Source organism: Zonotrichia albicollis, chromosome 5 (genome assembly GCF_047830755.1).
Source record: "Zonotrichia albicollis isolate bZonAlb1 chromosome 5, bZonAlb1.hap1, whole genome shotgun sequence".
In the NCBI taxonomy this organism is placed as follows: Eukaryota; Metazoa; Chordata; class Aves; order Passeriformes; family Passerellidae; genus Zonotrichia; species Zonotrichia albicollis.
The window spans coordinates 6,452,146-6,465,592 of NC_133823.1; the positions used below are offsets into that span (position 1 = coordinate 6,452,146).

A 13,447-nucleotide genomic window follows, 5' to 3' on the forward strand; every position below is an offset into this window, starting at 1 on the left:
GCAGAATTCCTGAGGGACAGTGACACAAATCAGTGGAAACGGGAATCCGGGAGTCACCAGAGGTGTCAGGGTGCGAGCTGTGGGAGCACATCAGGGATGTCCGCCCTGCCTCCCCCTCACCCCTTGCCGGTGTTTTGCAGCCCACCCGGACCCCCACATCCTCGGCGTCCGGCGGCACCGCGGGGCCCTCGGGCTCGGCCTCGGCGTCCGGCGGGGAGATGAGCAGCAGCGAGCCCGGCACGCCCGCCCAGACCCCGCTGGTGGCGCCCGTCATCCCCACGCCCTCCCTCGGCTCGCCGGGGGCACCGCCGGTCCCCTCGCCCACCAAGGTGAGCCCTGCCCAGGTGAGCGCTGCCCCCAGCCCTGCCCCGGTGAGCGCGGGGCTCTGCCGGTGCTCCCCAGCGGGCAGGAGAGAAAACCGCGCCCAGCACCGGCAGGAGGAAGAGGAGGTGCCCCGGAGGGTCCTGGGGTGGTCACTGGGCTGTGGGAGGAGCATTGGGACAGGTCCGAGCTGGCCCGGACAGAGGAAGAGGGGGCAAAGCTGCGAGGCCGCTTCCAAAGAATTCCCAGTGCGCCTCCATCCCTTCCCAAATAAATCCTGTGAGACACGGGTGGCATCAGAGCAGTTTGGCAGGGTCCCTGTGGGACACGGGTGACATCAGAGCAGTTTGGCAGGGTCCCTGTGGGACATGGGTGGCATCAAAACAGTTTGGCAGGGTCCCTGTAGGACACGAGTGGCATCAGAGCAGTTTGGCAGGGTCCCTGTGGCACACAAGTGACATCAGAGCAGTTTGGCAGAGTCCCTGTGGGACATGGGTGGCATCAGAGCAGTTTGGCAGGGTCCCTGTGGGACATGAGTGGCATCAGAGCAGTTTGGCAGGGTCCCTGTAGGACATGGGTGACATCAGAGCAGTTTGGCAGGGTCCCTGTGGGACACGGGTGGCATCAGAGCAGTTTGGCAGGGTCCCTGTGGCACACAAGTGACATCAGAGCAGTTTGGCAGGGTCCCTGTGGGACACGGGTGACATCAGAACAGTTTGGCAGGGTCCCTGTGGGACACGGGTGGCATCAGAGCAGTTTGGCAGGGTCCCTGTAGGACACGGGTGGCATCAGAGCAGTTTGGCAGGGTTGAGGCTCTGAGTCACGGCTTGATCCTGTTAAATCCAGAGGGTCCAGTTGGCAGCACCCACTGGTGCTGGGAGAACTGGGGTGGAGGAATCAGCAGGGATGCACTGGGGACCCTCCAGCCTTGGGCTGGAAAGACCCCTTGGAGAGGTTCAGGATTTCCCAAACTTGGGGGAATTGGGGTGGAGGGACCAGCAGGGATGCACTGGAGGTCCTTCTGCCTTGGGATGCAAAGCCCACCTGGAAAGATGCAATATTTCCCAAATTCAGAGATTTTTAATCATTTTTAATCATTACAGAGTTACTCCCGTTTTGATCTTTAAAATACTTTTTCATCACTTCCATCCTGCTTTGATGAATGAGTTAATTAGAGCTTGGGAGAGATTTGGGGCACAAGGCCAGGGAGGGAATGGCAGGAGAGGACAAGGCTCTGGGATTGTGTGTGGAAGGGAGAGCTGGGGAAGGCGCCCCAGGGTGGAGACAGGGGTGTCCCCACCCGTGTCCCCATGCCCAGAGCTCTCTGGTTTCTTTAGCTGGGTGCAGAAATGGCTTTTTGGGGACATCAGAATGTCCAGGCTGGGAAAGGAACAGAGGTGGAATCCATGGAAGGTTCTGGATTTTTCCAAGACCTGTTCCTTGCTGTCACCCAGCTTTGGGATTTGAAGGTTTAGCCCCTGTGGCTGCTGCCAGGGAGGGAGGTGACATCCTTTTGTCCCTGCAGCCCTTCCTTGGGGAATGCTGGCATCAGCCTTTCCCTGCCCTGGGAGCTGAGCTGCTGGAAAAGGAGCTGGATCCGTTTTCCCTGGGGGGAGATCACCTGGGAATGATGTGGATGCTGCAGTGAGATCAGGCAGCCACAGCTTCTCTGGGCAGCCTGTGCCAGGAATTCCTTCCCAAAATCCCATCTAATCCTGCTACTCCAGGCTCTTGTCCTGAGTCCCTCTCATCTCAGAGTGCCCCAATATCGATGGTCAAAGTCACGCCAGGTTCCCTGGGCTTCCAGAAACTTCCCCAGAGCTCTGTCCAAGGATGTCCCTGCTCCTTCCCTAACTCTTGGCTCGGTGTTGTAGGAGGAGGAGAATCTCCGTGCTCAGGTCAGGGACCTTGAGGAGAAGCTGGAGACACTCAAAATCAAGAGGAATGAGGACAAGGCGAAGCTCAAGGAGCTGGAGAAGTACAAGATCCAGCTGGAGCAGGTGCAGGAATGGAAGAGCAAAATGCAGGAGCAGCAGGCTGAGCTCCAGAAGCGCCTGAAGGAGGCCAAGAAGGTGAGTGAGTGTCCTGGGAATGGGGCAGAGCCTGGAGAGGTGACTGCAGGAGGAATTCCAGCCCTGACAAACCTTTCTGGGAGGAAAGTTTCCCAGTATCCAGCTAAACCTCCCCAGGTGCAGCTCAAGGTCTTTTCCTCTGTTCTGAATCGATGTTGGGTGTATTTGGGAATCAGGCTGAGCCAAGGTGGGATTTGAATTCCTTATTCCCTCTCTTTCCAGGTGCTTCCCTCTTCCTTCTCTCTCCAGATGTTTCCCCCTTCTCTCTCTCTCCAGGAGTTCCAGGAGTTTCCCTTTCCCCCTCAGCTGTGCCTGCAGCTCCCAGGATTCCATCCAAGGAGCGTTTCCTTCTCCCTGCCCTACTTTCCACAGTGGATTCCTGGTTTCTTTCCCCAGGGCTTTATCTGTCTGCTCCAGCATTCCCTGTCTCCTTACCTTTGTCCTCACCTGCTTCTCCTGCCTGGCTCTGGGTGTGGAGCAGGGCAGAGAGGAGTGGGACACCCTGGAGCACTGGGCTGTCCCCTCCCATCCCAGATAACCCGGTGTCCATTGGATCTGGGGGAGCCTTGAGGGACAATAATTTCCTGAGAGCTTTGTGGTGGGGTCTCTCCAGAGTTGTGGGGTCCCCTCAGCCGCCGTGCTTGCCCACAGGAAGCCAAGGATGCCCTGGAAGCCAAGGAAAGGTACATGGAGGAGATGGCAGACACGGCCGACGCCATCGAGATGGCCACGCTGGACAAGGAGATGGCCGAGGAGAGGGCAGAGTCCCTGCAGCAGGAGGTGGATTCCCTCAAGGAGAAGGTGGAATACCTCACCATGGACCTGGAGATCCTCAAGCACGAGATCGAGGAGAAAGGTGGGAAGGGAGAGGGACTTTGGGCTTGGAGAATGGGGAATGGGAGTGGGTTAGGTGGGATGTTGGGAAGGAATTCTTCTCTGTGAGGGTCCCGAGGCTCTGGAATGAATTATTCCAGAGAAGCTCTGGCTGCTCCATCCCTGGAAGTGTCCAAAGCCAGGTTGGTTGTGGCTTGGAGCACCCTGGATAGTGGGAGGTGTCCCTGCCCATGGCAGGAGGTGGCAATGGGTGGGATTTAAGATCCCTTCCCACCCAAACCAGTCTGGGATTCTGGGATTCCGATTGCTCCTTTCCTCCACAGGCTCTGATGGAGCAGCATCCAGCTACCAGGTGAAACAGCTGGAGGAGCAGAACGCCAGGCTCAAGGAGGCTCTTGTCAGGTGGGAGCTCACCCAAATTCCTTCCCAGACCTCTTGTGCTCCCTCAGTCTGAGAACACCAATCCCAGTCCTTCTCTGGAGTGACCCATGTCATTCCTGTTTATATTTCTGGGATCTTTGCTGAGCTCTTAAAGCATCCACGAGGAAGGGAGAGTCCCTTGTCACAGGGGATTGGTGGGGATGGGGACAATGAGCCACTCCAGCCTCATTCCCTATGGAATGCCTCATTCCCTATGGATGGATGTGGTGCTTGGTATCCCTGTTCTCCAGACCCTGCCCAGCCCTGGGATCTCCCTCTCCCTGGATGATCCCACCTTCCAGGGCTTGGGTGCTCATGGGCTTTTTATTTGGGAATCCACAGCCAGAAAGTTCAGGTGGGACCCATCCCTTGGTGTGACTGAGCTGGATTTGGGGAGCATGGCTCATGTCCCCACCTGGGAGGGATGAGCTCTGTTATCCAGGCTGGGGCAGACTGGGGCTCTTGGGAGCGCCCTGACAGGAGCTGTGGCTGTCCCAGGATGAGGGACCTGTCGGCCTCGGAGAAGCAGGAGCACGTGAAGCTCCAGAAGCAGATGGAGAAGAAGAACACGGAGCTGGAGTCGCTGCGGCAGCAGCGGGAGAAGCTGCAGGAGGAGGTGAAGCAGGCGGAGAAAACGGTGGATGAGCTCAAGGAGCAGGTGAGGGACAGGTGGGATGGGATATTTGGGATGTTTGTGGACATTCAGCACAGTCTGGGGACATCTGGGGACATTTGGAGCATTGAGACTCCTGGAGAGCCACGTGCAGTGATCCCACTGCAGGAACCAGCACTCCTGGTCCCATATTCCCTGATTCCAAACCCTGTTCCAGCCGTGGGGCTGTGCTGGGCTCTGCCTGGCGGGGGGAATGTGTGTCCTGGAGCATGGATGGATTGGGATGTGTGTCCTGGAGCATGGATGGATTGGGATTTGGGATTTGTGTCCTGGCACAGGGATGGATTGGGATGTGTGTCCTGGAGCAGGGATGGATTGGGATGTGTGTCCTGGAGCAGGGATGGATTGGGATTTGTGCCCTGGCACATGGATTGGGATCTGTGTCCTGGCAGGGATGGATGGGGAAGGCAGGGGATGGATTGGGATGTGTGTCCTGGAGCAGGGATGGATTGGGATTTGTGTCCTGGCAGGGATGGATTGGGATGTGTGTCCTGGAGCATGGATGGATTGGGATTTGGGATTTGTGTCCTGGCACAGGGATGGATTGGGATGTGTGTCCTGGAGCATAGATGGATTGGGATGTGTGTCCTGGCAGGGATGGATTGGGATCTGTGTCCTGGCAGGGATGGATGGGGATGGCAGGGGATAGATTGGGATGTGTGTCCTGGCACACAGATGCATTGGGATGTGTGTCCTGGAGCGTGGATGGATTGGGATTTGGGATGTGTGTCCTGGCAGGGATGGATTGGGATGTGTGTCCTGGCACAGGGATGGATTGGGATGTGTGTCCTGGAGCAGGGATGGATTGGGATGTGTGTCCTGGCACACGGATTGGGATGTGTGTCCTGGCACAGGGATGGATTGGGATGTGTGTCCTGGAGCAGGGATGGATTGGGATGTGTGTCCTGGCAGGGATGGATTGGGATGTGTGTCCTGGCACAGGGATGGATTGGGATGTGTGTCCTGGAGCAGGGATGGATTGGGATGTGTGTCCTGGCACACGGATTGGGATGTGTGTCCTGGCACAGGGATGGATTGGGATGTGTGTCCTGGCAGGTGGATGCAGCACTGGGTGCTGAGGAGATGGTGGAGACTCTGACAGAGAGAAACCTGGATCTGGAGGAGAAGGTCCGGGAGCTGCGTGAGACCGTCGGGGACCTGGTAAGGCAGAATTCCCTGGGATAACACTGCTAAATTCCTGGGATAACACTGCTGAATTCCCTGGGATAACAAATGCTGAATTCCCTGGGATAACACTGCTGAATTCCCTGGAATAACACTGCTGATTCCCTGGGATAACACTGCTGAATTCCCTGGGATAACACTGCTGATTCCCTGGGATAACACTGCTGAATTCCCTGGGATAACACTGCTGAATTCCCTGGGATAACACTGCTGATTCCCTGGGATAACACTGCTGAATTCCCTGGGATAACACTGCTGAATTCTTTGGGATAACAAATGCTGAATTCCCTGGGATAACACTGCTGATTCCCTGGGATAACACTGCTGAATTCCCTGGGATAACACTGCTGAATTCCTGGGATAACAAATGCTGAATTCCCTGGGATAACACTGCTGAATTCCTTGGGATAACACTGCTGAATTCCCTGGGATAACAAATGCTGAATTCCTGGGATGACACTGCTGAATTCCTTGGGATAACACTGCTGAATTCTTTGGGATAACAAATGCTGAATTCCCTGGGATAAGGGCTGCTGATTCCCTGGGATATCAGCTGCTGAATTCCTGGGATGAGGGCTGCTGAATTCCCAGGGATAACACTGCAGAATTCCCTGGGATAACACTGCAGAATTCCCTGGGATAACACTGCTGAATTCCCTGGGATAACAGCTGCTGACTCCCTGGGATAACACTGCTGAATTCCCTGGGATGACACTGCTGAATTCCCTGGGATAACTGCTGAATTCCCTGGGATGACACTGCTGAATTCCTGGGATAACACTGCTGAATTCCCTGGGATAACAAATGCTGAATTCCTAGGATAACAAATGCTGAATTCCCTGGGATAACACTGCTGAATTCCCTGGGATGACACTGCTGAATTCCTGGGATAACACTGCTGAATTCCCTGGGATAACAAATGCTGAATTCCTAGGATAACAAATGCTGAATTCCTGGGATAACACTGCTGAATTCCCTGGGATAACACTGCTGAATTCCTGGGATAATAGGTGCTGAATTCCCTGGGATAACAGTTGCAGAATTCCCTGGGATAACAACTGCAGAATTCCCTGGGATAACACTGCTGAATTCCCTGGGATAACAAATGCTGAATTCCTTGGGATGACACTGCTGAATTCCCTGGGATAACAAATGCTGAATTCCCTGGGATAAGGGCTGCTGATTCCCTGGGATGACACTGCTGAATTCCCTGGGATAAGGGCTGCTGATTCCCTGGGATATCAGCTGCTCAGTTCCTGGGATGAGGGCTGCTGAATTCCCTGGGATTACACTGCTGAATTCCTTGGGATAACACTGCTGAATCCCTGGGATAACAAATGCTGAATTCCTGGGATAACAAATGCTGAATTCCCTGGGATAACACTGCTGAATTCCTGGGATAACAAATGCTGAATTCCCTGGGTAACACTGCTGAATTCCTGGGATAACACTGCAGAATCCCCTGGGATAACACTGCTGAATTCCCTGGGATAACACTGCTGAATTCCTTGGGATAACACTGCTGAATTCCCTGGGATAACACTGCTGAATTCCTTGGGATGACACTGCTGATTCCCTGGGATAACACTGCTGAATTCCCTGGGATGATGCTGCTGAATTCCCTGGGATAACACTGCTGAATTCCTGGGATAACAGCTGCAGAATTCCCTGGGATGACACTGCTGAATTCCCTGGGATAACACTGCTGAATTCCTTGGGATAACAAATGCTGAATTCCCTGGGATAACAAATGCTGAATTCCTGGGATAACACTGCTGAATTCCTGGGATAACACTGCTGAATTCCCTGAGATAACAGTGCTGAATTCCCTGGGATAACAAATGCTGAATTCCCTGGGATAAGGGCTGCTGATTCCCTGGGATAACAGCTGCTGAATCCTTGGGAAAGAGCTGCTCCAGTAGCTCTTATCCCAGGAATTCCCTCTCCTGGTACGGGGAGCTGCAGTGATGGCGCCAGCAGGATTCACGAAAGCTCTCCAGAGCCCCGGGACACACCCGAGCCCCGCTGTGTGACTCTGTCCCCGTGGTGCCACCTCCCTGCAGGAAGCCATGAACGAGATGAACGACGAGCTGCAGGAGAACGCGCGCGAGACGGAGCTGGAGCTGCGGGAGCAGCTGGACATGGCCACGGCCCGCGTGCGCCAGGCCGAGAAGCGCGTGGAGGCCGCCCAGGAGACCGTGGCCGACTACCAGCAGACCATCAAAAAGTACCGGGAGCTCACGGCTCACCTGCAGGTGGGTCCCCACCTCCAGCCCCTCCTGCAGCTCGCCTGGTGGCCAGGAGAGCCACAGGGAGCATCCCCTGGGAGTGTCCTGGTGGCCAGGAGAGCCACAGGGAGCATCACCTGGGAGTGTCCTGGTGGTGGACAGGAGAGCCAGAGGGAGCATCCCTTGGGAGTGTCCTGGTGGCCAGGAGAGTGAGAGGGAGCATCCTCTGGGAGTGTCCTGGTGGCCAGGAGAGCCACAGGGAGCATCCCTTGGGAGTGTCCTGGTGGCCAGGAGAGCCACAGAGAGCACCACCAGGGAATGTCCTGGTGGGCAGGAGAGCCACAGGGAGCATCCTCTGGGAGTGTCCTGGTGGCCAGGAGAGCCACAGGGAGCATCCTCTGGGAGTGTCCTGGTGGCCAGGAGAGTGAGCATCCCTTGGGAATGTCCTGGTGGCCAGGAGAGCCAGAGGGAGCATCCCCTGGGAGTGTCCTGGTGGCCAGGAGAGCCAGAGGGAGCATCCTTTGGGAGTGTCCTGGTGGCCAGGAGAGCCAGAGGGAGCATCACCAGGGAATGTCCTGGTGGCCAGGAGAGCCAGAGGGAGCATCCCCTGGGAGTGTCCTGGTGGCCAGGAGAGCCACAGGGAGCATCCCTTGGGAGTGGCAGGATACAGCTTGGAGCTGAGTGGGTTCCTTGTGGAGCTTCCATAGGACCCCCCAATGCCTTCTCCTCCGGGGATAGGCTGGGAATGTCCTTGAAGACTTCAAAGAGACCTCAGAGCCCTTTTAGTGCCTTAAAGGGACTCCAGGAGAGCTGGAGGGAACTTGGGCTCAGGTCTTGGGAAGGGAGCTGGGGAATGAGCCTGTGGATATTCCAGGAGAGCTGGAGGGGGACTTGGGAAAAGGGATGGAGGGACAGGACACAGGGAATGGCTTCCCACTGGAAAAGTGGAGATTTAGATGGGTTATTGGGAAAAAATCCTTCCCTGTGGGGGTTATCCCAGCCCTGAAGGGAGCTGGGGAAGGAACCTGTGGATATTCCCGGACTGGAACACTCTTGGTGCCTCTCCCTCCCCTGCACCTTCACTGGGTGCTGCACAAGGAGCCCCATGAGGAGGAGGTGCTGGGAGGTTTGGGGAGGGGCTTGCTGGGGGTGTGGGGTCCCTGATCTCCATGTCCCCATGTCCCCATGATGTCCCCATGATGTCCCCGTGGGCAGGATGTGAACCGGGAGCTGATGAGCCAGCAGGAAGCGTCTGCAGAGAAGCAGCAGCAGCCGCCCCCCGAGATGTTCGACTTCAAGATCAAATTTGCAGAGACAAAAGCTCACGCCAAGGTAGGGCCAGCAGGAGACCTGGGTGGGTTTATCCATGCCCTGGGACAGGCTCCAGGGTATTATTCCCAGAGTTGTGGCTGTCCCTGGATCCCTGGAAGTGTCCAAAGCCAGGTTGGACAGGGCTAGTGGGAGGTGTTCCAGAGGCTGGAATGAGATGGGCTTTAAGGTCCTTCCAACCCAAACCTTCAGGATTTTGGAGCCCTGCTGCTCTGGAGTGGGGCTGGGAGAGCTGGGAATGTTCCCCTGGAGAAGGGAAGGCTCTGGGGAGAGCTCAGAGCTCCTTGCAGGGGCTAAAGTGGCTCCAGGAGAGCTGGAGAGGGACTGGGGACAAGGCCTGGAGGGACAGGACACAGGGAATGGCTTCCACTGGAAAAGAGGAGATTTAGATGGGATATTGGGGAAAAATTCTTCCCTGTGCTGGTGGTGAGGCCCTGGAAGGGATTTCCCAGAGAAACCCTGGCTACCCCACCCCTGGAAGTGCCCAAGGCCAGGCTGGAGCACCCTGAGATGGAGGAAGGTGGCTTGGGGTGACTCTGGGTGGGCTGGGAGATGCCAGCCATGCCTTGAGGCGTTCTCCAAGGAGCAGCATTCCATGATTGATCCCCCTGGGCTGGGCTGTCCCTGGAGCAGGCGGGTGACTCTCAGTGTCCCTCAGGCCATCGAGATGGAGCTGCGGCAGATGGAGGTGCAGCAGGCCAACCGGCACGTGTCCCTCCTGACCTCCTTCATGCCCGACAGCTTCCTGCGGCACGGCGGCGACCACGACTGCGTCCTGGTGCTCCTGCTCATCCCACGCCTCATCTGCAAGGTGGGACAGCCCCTGCATGGCAAACCACACCTTTGTCCCCAGGGCAGTTGGGGATTTGGGGTGTTAGTGTTGGAGAACTTCCCAAAGTTCTGGAGTGACTGGAGGTGCCATCCCTGCAGGGGTTCTGGTGGGATAATGGGAAAATTCCTTCTGGAAAGAGGTGTCCAGGTCTGGCTCAGGACAGTGTGGAGCCCCCATCCCTGGGGGATTTAACAGCTCTGTGGATGTGGCACTTGGGGACAGTGTGGATTCCTCATCCCTGGGGGATTCAACAGCTCTGTGGATGTGGCACTTGGGGACAGTGTGGAGTCCCAATTCCTGGAGGGATTTAACAGCTCTGTGGATGTGACACTTGGGGACAGTGTGGATTCCTCATCCCTGGGGGATTTATCAGCTCTGTGGATGTGGCACTTGGGGACAGTGTGGAGTCCCCAGGACAGCGTGGAGTCCCAATTCCTGGAGGGGATTTAACAGCTCTGTGGATGTGGCACTTGGGGACAGTGTGGAGTCCCCAGAACAGTGTGGAGTCCCCATCCCTGGGGGAATTTAACAGCTCTGTTTATGTGACACTTGGGGACAGTGTGGAGTCCCCATTCCTGGGGGATTTATCAGCTCTGTGGATGTGGCACTTGGGGATAATGTGGAGTCCCCAGGACAGTGTGGAGTCCCAGTTCCTGGAGGCATTTAACAGCTCTGTGGATGTGGCTCAGGACAGTGTGGAGTCCCCAGGACAGGGATGGAATCCCCATTCCTGGAGGGATTTAACAGCCCTGTGGATGTGGCTCAGGACAGGGATGGAGTCCCCATTCCTGGAGGGATTTAACAGCCCTGTGGATGTGGCACTCGGGGACATGGTCAGTGGTGGTGCTGGGAGAACAGTTGGACTCCGTGGTCTTAAGGGACTTTTCCAACCTAATTAATTCCACGATTCCACGCTTATAAAATGGTCTGGGAGAAGGGAAAGGGGAGGAAGCAGCCAGGGGTGGTGAGAGCACTCAGGGTCACTTTGCAAGGACAGGTCACATTGTGGGGCTGCAGGGCTGTTACCCAGGAGGACACAGCAGGGAGGGAAGCACGGGATGCCCTGAAGGATTTCCGTGTCCTCCCCAGGCCGAGCTGATCAGCAAACAGGCGCAGGAGAGGTTCGAGCTGAGCGAGAGCTGCGCGGAGCGGGCAGGGCTGCGCGGAGCTCCCGGGGAGCAGCTCAGCTTCGCCGCCGGCCTCGTCTACTCGCTGAGCCTGCTGCAGGCCACGCTGCACAAATACGAGCAGTGAGTACCGGCCCCGCCCGGCCCGCCCTCCCTCCCTCCCGGGCGGAGCTCCGGGGATTTGGGGAGCCCAGCAGGGAAAGGGTGGTGGGGTCGCTGTTACTGCCTTGCCATGGGGTCATTGCTCTGTGTGTCCTTCCCAAGGGATGGCATGGGAAGGGATTTTGGAAACCAGACTAGAGAAAAGCAGTGAGATCCCTTATGAAGATCCCCTTCCCTGTGACCTCTCTGTGTGCTTCCCAAAGGGTGACATGAGAAGGGATTTTGGGAACCTGGCTAGAAAAGAGCAGTGGGATCCCTTTATTCCCTTATGAGAATCCCCTTCTCTGTGACCTCTGTGTGTCCTTCCCCAGAGGTGACACATGGAGGAATTTTGGAAGCCAGTCTAGAAAAAAACAGTGGGATCCCCTTGTCTGTGGCTTCTCTGTGTCCCTCTCAAAGGGTAGCATGGGAAGGGATTTTGGAAACCAGGCTAGAAAAAAGCAGTGGGATCCCTTTATTCCCTTATGAAGCTCTCCTTCTCTGTGACCTCTCAGTGCCCCTCTCAAAGGGTGGCATGGGAAGGGATTTTGGGAACCAGGCTAGAGAAAAGCAGCAGAATCCCTTTATTCCCTTGTGAGGATCCCCTTCTCCATGACCTCTTTGTGTCCCTCTCAAAGGGTGGCATGGGAAGGGATTTTTGGAGCCAGTCTAGAAAAGAGCAGTGGGATCCCTTTATTCTCTTACAAGGATCCCCTTCTCTGTGCCCTCTGTGTGTCCTTCCCATGAGATGACACATGAAGGAATTTTGGGAGCCAGTCTAGAAAAAGCCAGCAGGGTCCCCTTCTCGGTGACCTCTGTGTGTCCTTCCTAAAGGGATGGCATGGGAAGGGATTTTGGGAGAAAAAGCAATGGGATCCCTTTCTCCATGAGCTTGCTGTGTCCCTCAAGAGATCACATGGGATATTGGGAACTGGGCTGGAAAAAAGCTCTGAGATCCCTTTCACTGTGACCTCTCAGTGTCCCTCTCAAAGGGTGACATGGGAAGGGATTTTGGGAACCTGGCTAGAAAAGAGCAGTGGGATCCCTTTATTCCCTTATGAGGATCCCCTTCTCTGTGCCCTCTGTGTGTCCTTCTCAAGAGGTGACACATGAAGGAATTTTGGGAGCCAGCCTAGAAAAAAAACAGCAGGATCCCCTTCTCTGTGACCTCTGTGTGTCCTTCCTAAAGGGTGACATGGGAAGGGATTTTGGGAACTTGGCTAGAGAAAAGCAGCAGAATCCCTTTATTCCCTTGTGAGGATCCCCTTCTCCATTACCTCTCAGTGTCCCTTTCAAAGGGTGGCATGGGAAGGGATTTTTGGAGCCAGTCTAGAAAAAAGCAGTGGGATCCCTTTATTCCCTTATGGAGATCTCCTTCTCTGTGACCTCTCCATGTCCTTCCCATGAGATGACACATGAAGGAATTTTGGGAGCCAGTCTAGAAAAAGCCAGCAGGGTCCCCTTCTCGGTGACCTCTGTGTGTCCTTCCTAAAGGGATGGCATGGGAAGGGATTTTGGGAGAAAAAGCAGTGGGATCCCTTTCTCCATGAGCTCGCTGTGTCCCTCAAGAGATCCCATGGGATCTTGGGAACTGGGCTGGAAAAAAGCTCTGAGATCCCTTTCACTGTGACCTCTCAGTGTCCCTCCCAAAGGGTGACATGGGAAGGGATTTTGGGAGCCAAGCTAGAGAAAAGCAGCAGGATCCCCTTCTCTGTGACTTCTCTGTCCTTCCCTAAGGGTGACATGAGAAGGGATTTTGGGAACCAGGCTAGAGAAAATCAGTGAGATCCCTTATGAAGATCCCCTTCTCTGTGACCTCTCTGTGTCCTTCCCAAAGGGTGACATGAGAAGGGATTTTTGGAGCCAGTCTAGAAAAAAGCAATGGGATCCCTTTATTCCCTTATGAAGATCTCCTTCTCTGTGACCTCTCCATGTCCTTCCCATGAGGTGACACATGAAGGAATTTTGAGAGCCGGTCTAGAAAAAGCCAGCAGGGTCCCCTTCTCAGTGACCTCTGTGTGTCCTTCCCAAGGGATGGCATGGGAAGGGATTTTGGGAGAAAAAGCAGTGGGATCCCTTTCTCCATGAGCTCGCTGTGTCCCTCTAGAGATCACATGGGATCTTGGGAACTGGGCTGGAAAAAAGCTCTGGGATCCCTTTCTCTGTGACCTCTTTGTGTCCCTCTCAAAGGGTGACATGGGAAGGGATTTTGTAAACCAGACTGGAGAAAAGCAGTGAAATCCCTTATGAAGATCCCCTTCTCTGTGACCTCTCTGTCCTTCCCA

General features: G+C 55.5%; 1 protein-coding gene across 12 annotated transcripts in view; it reads left to right on the forward strand.

The window, feature by feature from the left end:
- DCTN1 (dynactin subunit 1) overlaps window positions 1–13,447 on the forward strand; it is a 75,725-nt gene that overhangs the window by 46,464 nt on the left and 15,814 nt on the right. For all 12 annotated transcript variants that reach the window (XR_012580349.1, XM_074540622.1, XM_074540619.1 and 9 more), the window contains 10 exons: window positions 141–329; window positions 2,196–2,393; window positions 3,045–3,249; window positions 3,551–3,629; window positions 4,146–4,305; window positions 5,377–5,481; window positions 7,569–7,760; window positions 8,949–9,065; window positions 9,721–9,873; window positions 10,984–11,144. Coding sequence is in view for 11 of the 12 variants with exons in the window: in XM_074540622.1 (XP_074396723.1) it covers window positions 141–329; window positions 2,196–2,393; window positions 3,045–3,249; window positions 3,551–3,629; window positions 4,146–4,305; window positions 5,377–5,481; window positions 7,569–7,760; window positions 8,949–9,065; window positions 9,721–9,873; window positions 10,984–11,144 (1,559 nt within the window). In the remaining variant the exon portion in view is untranslated. The remainder of the gene's footprint in view (window positions 1–140; window positions 330–2,195; window positions 2,394–3,044; window positions 3,250–3,550; window positions 3,630–4,145; window positions 4,306–5,376; window positions 5,482–7,568; window positions 7,761–8,948; window positions 9,066–9,720; window positions 9,874–10,983; window positions 11,145–13,447) is intronic.